The sequence below is a fragment of the Propithecus coquereli genome, unplaced genomic scaffold (genome assembly GCF_000956105.1).
Source record: "Propithecus coquereli isolate 6110/MARCELLA unplaced genomic scaffold, Pcoq_1.0 Scaffold35, whole genome shotgun sequence".
Classification (NCBI taxonomy): domain Eukaryota; kingdom Metazoa; phylum Chordata; class Mammalia; order Primates; family Indriidae; genus Propithecus; species Propithecus coquereli.
This window is the reverse complement of record NW_012149174.1, coordinates 1,427,703-1,436,555: the sequence shown is the minus strand read 5'-3', so window position 1 is coordinate 1,436,555 and position 8,853 is coordinate 1,427,703. Positions and strand designations below refer to the sequence as shown.

The following is an 8,853-nucleotide window of genomic DNA, read 5'->3' as shown; positions in this document are numbered from 1 at the left end:
TTAATGAAAAATCTAAAAATATTATCCAGTTAATATACATACGTAAATATCAAATAGTAAAGAAATCTTTCAGTGAAAAGAACTGACTCCCTCCAACCTAATTTTAGTCCTGCTCCCAAGGAACAATCACTTTGGAGCAATTTTTGTCCAAAATTCTGAATAATGTGCTATTATTTATTGATTTATCCACTTAATTTTTATCTGTTAACCTAATTTAGCTCACTTCTAACTTCCCTCCTCCCTTCTGTTAAATACGGTGATGTCACTAGTTCTCAAGTGATCCTCCTGCCTCAGCCTCCCAAGTAGCTGGGATGACAGGCATGTGCCACCATGTCTGGCTAATTTTTCTATTTTTTGTAGATATGGGGTCTTGCTCTTGCTCAGGCTGGTCTCGAACTCCTGGCTTCAAGCAATCCTCACACCTCAGCCTGCTGAAGTGCTAGGATTATAGGTGTGAGCCACTGAGCTTGGCCCAGTCTTTATTTTTTTTTATTGTTTACCTTTTAACATTAAACAGTACACTTATACCTTCATTTCTCTTTTTCTCTGTACCATTTTTAAAAGTGAGGACATTAGCATTCCTACCCTTTCCTATTCTTCCCCCTTCTGCTTTCAACTGTTGTGGTCTTTTACTGTGAAACTATCAAGGTTGTTACATGCTCTCTTTTATAACTACAGTCAGGTTTCCTTGCTTAGCCTATGAATTGTTTCAAAAAGTTTAAAACACGTAAACAATGTTGACATTATTACCTTTATGCAGAGTCATGCCTACATTTATTTCTTTTTGTTTCCAGTGTCATGCCTCTTGCTCTGTTTGAAGGAGATTGTTCCTGATATAAAGTTCGAACAGATTCTTCTCCTTTCACGTACAACATAAAAATGATGCTATAGTTTACTTCGTACTTTGAAACTCTTTTTTCCCCTGAAGTTGTTTCATTGCCTTGCTTGGTTGAGAGGACATATCGTATTCTCACCATATCCCTGGCATCTTCCAGTTTCTTACTTATTCTTGTAGGTGAAAACCGTTTCATTTCTTCTTAAAGTCTCTGAGTGGCTATCCTCTATTTGAACTGTGCCTTTTATACTGCTTTTTGTTTCTGTGGGCATTTCTAATTGCCTTTCTTTTTCCTTATCCTTCTGATTCCTGTCCTTGCATCCCTACTCTCTCAGTCTGCTAATTCTACATCCCAGTTTGCTCAGAGAACCCCCTCACAGAGCCTGCCATCCTCCCACCCATCCTGGACAGGTTGTCCTCTGGACCGTTGCACAGCTGCCATCCCGGAACCTGCCCTCCTCACCCTTCTTCTGGGTTTATCCACTGTCTCCTCCACCCTAGAGCTTCCTCTTGGAGGGCAGGAAGGGGCTGCAGGACTTCTGTGTTACTAGGCTGCTCACAGCTGGTGCTGTGCCACTCAGGACCCCATCAGCCCTCTGAGTGGTCAGGATTTGATCTGAGGATGACCCCTTGGGCCAGAGAAAAACCTCTTCCTGGGCGCCACTAACCTACTCCAACCTCCCCATTTGCCCTACGTTTGTATGCTTAGCTTGAGTTCCTCAGTGCTGGTGCTGAGTCCGTTTAAGGGAAAAGAGGTGCAAAGGCCACAGCTACCCTTCAGTATTGTTGTTCAGAAAGCTTCAATTCAAACTCAGTTTCCTCAATTAAAAAAAAATCTTATGATATAAACAGACAAAGGCAGGAAAAGGGATGATAATTCTTTCTAGCAAAGAAGCTATTAAATCCTTCCCCATCCCCATTCTTCAAAAACTGTATAACCTAATTAAAATTCTAAACTCCTGTAAGTTTTTAATTACTTGCTAAAGCAGTTGGCCAGATGGTTAAACATAATAAAAATAATAACACTTTGAAAGGAATGAAGAAAATGTCATTAAAGTTTATAAAAGAAAAGAAAAAAATCCTAGGGCATTCTTATTAGATAGTTTATAAAAGTGTTGCTCCTTTTTAAAAAAGTGTATTTCTTAAGCAAAGGTAAAAGTCACGTGACAAACTTCACATCATGGCACTCTACTTATTTGAAGCTCAGACTTGAGGTAGCTTATTCATCCTCTGGAACAGGCACGACCTTCACTCTGAATTTAAGAACAACAAATATGCCTGTTTACTTTTACTTCCTGGGAGAGACCCTATGTCTAGTTTGCATTTGCAGGCAGTGACTGTCAAGGACACACAGGGAATCTTAATGGTAAGCTCCTGTCCTGCTCGGCTAGCATTCGGCACTAGCCACTGTCCGAACACGCCTGCTGAGGAGAGACTGCTGGCCATATCCAAATCCCCTTGTGGGTACCCATGGTGTGGCCACCCCTGCCATCTGACATGAGCAGAGGTTTTTACTGTTTGGTTCAGGGCTCTTACTGCTGTCTCAGTCTGCTACATTTGCACAAAGCCATGTGCTTGAGTTTGAGTTTGTCTTTCTTACCCTCAGGACTGCTGCCTGGTGCTACAGTTCTCTTTCTCGCTCGAACATCCGTTTGTGAATGTGGCATACAACTCACAGGAAAATCCTGCTCCACCAGCTGCACCTTTGGTGCATCGATATTTATGGAAGGAATGCAGACGTCCCTTTGGTGGAGGAGTTTTTGCCGCTTGGTGTATAATATGAAACATCCCCCAAGCAACAATAACTCTTGATGAAACTACTTAACAATTTCACACCTGATAAGTCTGGATTACGGTTGAGTCTGAGACTGTTTAACATGCTTTTATAATAAACTGTGTTAATTGGTAGCCACAGTCTAGTAAATTGGAAGGTGATTATAGCTAATAGCAAAAAATAATTATAAGTATCCTTGCCTGATCATAATAGATACCACAGGATAGAGTTAACCGCTCTGTCTCCCAACCGTAAAAGTGGTTTAAATAGAAGAGTAAGAATCTGTTTTCTGGAAAACTTATGGGTATGGAATCATTTACCCCTGTAGAGTTTGGAATGAATGAAAAGTAAAGCATTATACAGAGATCGTGAGCCTCACAGTAATGTCCTTGAAGGGTAAAAGTAATTTGAAAAAGAACTTAAGATAAGCTCTATTTCTTCCTCTCTCCTCTCACGCTTTCACATCTCTGTAAGGTAGTTGGGCCTTCTAGGCAAATTTCTAATGACGCATTGGTACATAAAATTAATAAAGAACCAGGCAAACTGGTAGAAGGAATTTATTGGTGTTCAACTTATGAAATGTAAGATAGTTCCCTTAAAGTACAATATTCCCTCATTTTTTTGTACATACTCGAAATTGATTTTGGATTTATTAAAGGCTTAAGAAATAATTTCCAGCTGTATTCTGATGGGCTCCGAGTCTTTCCATGGAACTGGCAGGTCTCCAGACAGAGGCCAGAGAGCTCCATGTCGAGGGGCTTCTTGTTCCTCAAAGCTGGCCTTTCTCCTGGCCGTGAGGGTCATAGATCCCTAGCTGTGCCCAGATGATCCTTTCATTTTCCTGGCTATGAATATTGGACTTGGCTCTTGTGGCACAGGAGGCCAGGCTAACTGAGATTGCCACAAAGAGTGCACTCTGATTCCTAGCCAGGGGTCAGGCAGCCAACTGGCACTGGGGTGGCTCCTGGCAGTTAGAGGTCGGGCTGGGTTCCTCCTGTCTGCTGATGCGTCTGCCATGGTGGAGAAAGGGCAGCAAGGCAGTGTTGTGATGATTGGGACTTGGGGGGGTTGGAGACTCTCAGCCACAAAGCCTGAAATGGAAGTGAGTCAAGTATTCTGAGTGTGAAGAGAACTTTCACAGAAAAATTAAATCTTGCCAGGCCGTTCGGGCTGCCTGCTTTATTCTCCCAGGATGTGTTTCTGTCTGAGTGGTTCATGCCCTGGTGAGAAATGAACTGATCCATAGCAGCCGGCCCTCTCTGTTTTCTGTCACAGGTTGTCTTTGTTTCAGCTTCTGACTATAAAGCAGAAATGATAGTATGCATGTGGTGAGGATGAATGTCTATGAAAAGTGCACTGAGTTCCTGAGAAGTAAAATAAGATAGAGTCAGAGACTAGGTCTGATTTGTTTTTATTTCCCCAGCGTTTAACACAGCACCTAGCACCTGTAGTCTCCCTGATCCTTTTTGCTGATTGGATAAAAATGTTGTAGCAGGTGATGGTGCAGTTAAGTCATTGAAGTTCCCTTGGGAGGACGGCAGTCTCGGCGGTTCTAGGCAGCGCTGAGTCAGTTATATGAAAGTGGTTTCCTTCGGGGCACATGATGCAGAATAGAGTGATAACAGTCTCTTTTCCTAGTGAGCTTTTACTGTGCCCTGAGACCTGCCTGCATGTGAGGATCGCTGGTGTGCCCCACTGGCAGGGTTTGGGCCTGAGCTGTCAGGGATTACATGTGACGGCCATGTCTTTCTCCCACAGGAAAGGAACTCCCTTTTGAAGTTCCCTGCATGGCGTTTCAGAGGAGGGATTTTTTTTCGCAACCACATACTTAAATAATTATAAAGCCCCTGTCTATGTGTGGCGTGCTTCAGTGAGGCTGCAGGGGAGAAGAGGCCATGGTTACAGCCCTCAAGATGCCTGTTTTCCCATGAGGGAGAGACGCAGACCGTGTAAGGGCTGACGGTGTTGAGGAGGAGGGTAGAATCTCCCCGCAGGAGTCGGGGAAGATCACCCTTGAAGGAGGTGGAGTTTGAACCGCACCTTGAGGAAAAGACAGGAATTTGGTGGGTAGGGATGGGAGTGGAGGGACCATTCCAGGTGGAGAGAAAAGCAGGAGGAGAAGAGGAAAAGGCTGGGTTGGATTCGGAGAGCAGCAAGTTTGCAAGAGCTTAGACTAGAAGGGGGAAGCAAGCCCAACTTGGAGACTCCTGGATGTCGCCCTGAGGATTGTGAGTGACTCTTACTATCCTTTTAATGTTATATAGTGAGCACCATAACTCCGCTTCTGCCCAGGCAAACACAGTGGGAACATGGAAAAGCTGGAAGTCCTTAGAAAGTTTTCACTTGATCATTTCTAATTGTATTGGGTCCTCTCTTCGTTTTCTCTCAGTGAAAAAATGCAGCGATGGGGGAGATAGTTGAGAGGGTCAGGCAACACTGTGGCTCCAATGTGAATACCAGCCTCAGTAGACTATGGAATGTCACCCCTGATCTGATAGATGGACTTAAAAACTGGAGAGACTCTTTAGTCCCACTTCCTCAGACAAAATAGACTGGGTGTGTTTCTGTTATGTATATTACACAATTATGTCTGAATGTTGTATATTATTGATTTGGTTTAATGCTCTTAGACATGCCGTCTTATTGTTTGTTTTAAAGGTTTTATCTGATCACAAGTACTTAGCCTAAGTTAATATTTTATGAAACCCAATCATGACTTAAGGCTAGAAATATGATGGAAGCCATGGCTGTTGCTGTTTTAAAAAAAAAGACAATTTTACCACACTCAGGACAGCTTAGATTGAGATACACAAACCTATTTTAGCACAAGGCCCATTTCCTTTATTGGCCTTCCTATGGGCAATGATGAATTTTAACACATTTGCTCATTATTAAGGCCACTGCCCTCCAAAGGCCATATTAATTAATTAATTCTATATTCTAACAAATATTTACGTGGTGATTATTTTATCCCAGGTACTGATCTAAGAACTTTACAAATATTGTCATTTAAACCTTAGCCATACAAGATAGATACTGTTCTTATTATTCCTGTTTTACAGATAAGGAAATTAAGGCACAAAGAAGTAAAGTAACTTGCCCAAGGTCACACAGATAGTATTCATTGCCATTTGAGTAGACATGCGAATTAAAGGTTGTAAAAACATGGTGTGTTTGATGTCAACTGCAGGAAAAGAATAAAAGGAACTTGCCTGAGAACTTACCATGCTGTGTTCTGGGACAGAATTATGTTCTTGGATCATTTTAATAGAGGTGTATTTTCTATAGTTTATGTCGGTAGTTATCATTCAAGAAACTCAGTATTTTGACTTTAAATGTTTGTAAGTGAACAATATCCATGTATGTAAAGCCAGTACACATTACCTATACCAAAGCCCAGCCCTGCAAAATTATCTTTTTATGTTGGAAGATGGGACTATTGGTAGTAGCATTTCCCCAAATGACTGTCCAATTAATAATAAATGACCTTTAGGGACATTTTGTATGTGCCCCACACCCTGCTTAAGCACATCACACGCAGTATTTTGTTTAATCTTCCCAACAACCCTATGAAGCAGGTCCTATGCACATCCCCTTTCTACAGATACGGAAACTGAGGCCTGGAAAGGTTTAGTAATTGAGGAAGCAGCAGGAATTTGGAGCCTGGAAGTGTTTCCTGAGTCTCTGGTCTTAACCACTGTGTGTGCCTCCCCACCCCGTGCCATGGCTGAGTGCAGCGCCCTCGCCACCGTCTCAGCCTCCCTCCCGGGAGCAGCATGGGACATGCTGCCAGCCCCTGCCCCTCCTTGCTGAGTGCAGCATTCTCCCGGTGCTGGCCAACCCTGCTGTTTGCTGCTGACCCTTGCCAGCAAATGATAGCTGACCGTGATAGATTTCCAGGGTCATCTTGTAGCCAGTCTGTTAAATGTCTTAATGAGATCCCTCCACTCTCCTTTGCTCTTAGCAAGTACTTAAGGAGTCAGGTTTCACCCCTTGCCCTTCCACCATCAACCTGCTCCCCAGCCTGAGTTCCGCATTTGCTGGCTGACCAAGTGCCACTCTGCACTGCCCTTGGGCAGCAAGGAGATGGCACCAGTGGGTGGGGCAGAGGAAGACACTGACAGTGAGTGTGTAACTGTATGGAGGGGAGCTTATGTTTGTGCTGTCATGTGAGCTGCTCATTAGGCACCTTGAGAAATCTACTGATGATAACTTCTCTTACTTTTGGACGATATTTTCTTCTACGTTAGGCATGGTGTCCATTATTGGTGCATTTGGTGAATGCATGAACAATGAGTGACTGAATGAATGAATCATTTCTTGGTTCCTTTGATTAAATGGCATCCTAGAAGGCTCTGGTGATGCTCTTTCCCCTGCTGCTACCTGGGACTGTATTTTCTCCACCTGACTCTTCCCTCCGGAATGCCTGGACTCTCTTCCTCACCCCCATCTCCTTCCTGTGTCAGTCCAAGGAGTGTTTGGACCAGTAGAGGCAAGAAATGTACTTGTAGGTGTTATTGCAGATGGTGTTGTTAGGTTCTGTAGTTTTAGAATAGAACTATTTATCTGGAAATCAAGAGTTAAATCAGCTTTCAAGGTCCAATTATTACATTAATATCAACTTTTTTTTTTTTGAGATGGGCTTTTTTGTTGTTGTCACCCAGGCTGGAGTCCAATGGTGTCATCATTGGTCACTGCAATCTCCAACTCCTGGGTTCAAGTGATCCTCCTGCCTCAGCCTCCCAAGTAGCTGGGACTACAGGCATGTGCCGCCACCACGCCCAGCTAATTTTTATATTATTTTGTAGATACAGGGTTTCGTTGTGTTGCCCAGGCTTGTCTCAAACTCCTGGCCTCAAGGGATCCTCCCACTTCAGACTCCTAAAGTGCTGGGATTACGGGTGTGAGCCACGACATCCAGCCTAATAGCAATATTAATATGTATGATATTAATGTAGAAACACGCATTCTGAGTCTTAAACAGACTTCGGGGTAACCCACTGGGAACTGCATATATTTGAAAAGCTCATATCATCCAAGCATATGCAGTGGAATCTGTTCCACATCAGTTCTCATGACTGAGAATCTCTTCTTGACTTCTGTTGTTTTTTTTGAAATGCTGTATTGAAAATAGAATGTTTATGGAAATTGCATTCCTGGTGCTAGCTGTAGATTCCCACAGAGTTTTATTTTCCAGTTGGAGCTTATAATTGATCCATCACGCCAGTATCAGGGCAGATTGTACATTAAGCAGTTTTCTCTCTGTGTCTTGTCACAGATGTATCATCCCCACACCAGCGTTCCTCTGCCAAGATGAAACCAATAGAAGAAGGGGTGGAAGATGACGACGATGTCTTTGAACCGATGACTCCAAATACATTTAAAGTCCGTCAGTTGCCTTGATCAGAGAGAGAATTCAAGTTACCAAGATGGAAACGGTTTTGAAGAGATCCTGGAAAACACCAGCACTTTTTCATGGCTTTTAGGTTATCCTGCTTTAGCACATCCAGACTGGTAGCGTCTGAAGGCCGGAAAGTGAGGAAGGGTCAAAGATGGAAAGGTTATTTTATCTATCTTTTTAGTTGGTCAGATTTTAAAGTAATTGTTCTACTGAGCCTTCTGACTAAACCTTGTTCTATTTTGAGATATGTATTTTCACAGTATTTTCTAGATATATTATTGTTTTAACTTAAAAAATCTTAGCACTGTGTCCATGCAAATGCCTTTTCACTTATTTTTCCAAGTGGCGGTTCTTTTTTCCTCACAGTTTTTTCTCCACCATGGTAGTGGCGTTGTCCCTGTGATACAAGTTTGAAATTGAGGCTAAGGTAACGTTAAACAGCAGGGAATCTTAGGCTTTTTATTCAGTGATTTTTTTTTTTAAATGGGAAATTTTAGAGAAAGATGTGATTTGACTGGTTTTATTTTTCTCCCAGGCCAGAAGTGTTACTTCACTAGGTCACCCTTATTTGTGTGCTGTGCAGATAGCTTGATAATGAAGAAAACTCATCAGACTTTACTCACATTAGCCTTATGTTATGCCATTTATAAACTGATCTGCAACCTGAAGCTGGAAAGATAACAAATGGAAGCATTTCTGAGCTCGGTGTCGACCTTCAGCTAAACTCAACTTCCTTGTGATTTGGAGCCATCTTGTCTCACACACTCGTTCTGGGGGATACCGTATTTAGGGTCGGGAGGATAGAGGAGTCAAATGGCTGAACAGGATGAGGTGACTTAAGTC

At 42.7% G+C, this 8,853-nt stretch overlaps 1 protein-coding gene across 3 annotated transcripts in view; it reads left to right on the top strand.

The window, feature by feature from the left end:
• The window catches only part of BVES (blood vessel epicardial substance), a 36,652-nt gene extending 28,173 nt beyond the window's left edge, over positions 1 to 8,479 (top strand). Inside the window, exon 8 of one of the 3 annotated variants that reach the window (XM_012651181.1) lies at positions 7,888 to 8,479. In XM_012651181.1, the coding sequence (XP_012506635.1) occupies positions 7,888 to 8,012 (125 nt within the window). In that variant the 3' untranslated portion in view covers positions 8,013 to 8,479. The remainder of the gene's footprint in view (positions 1 to 7,887) is intronic. The other 2 variants (XM_012651182.1, XM_012651183.1) reach the window with 2 other exon arrangements.
• The last annotated feature ends 374 nt before the right edge of the window (positions 8,480 to 8,853 follow it).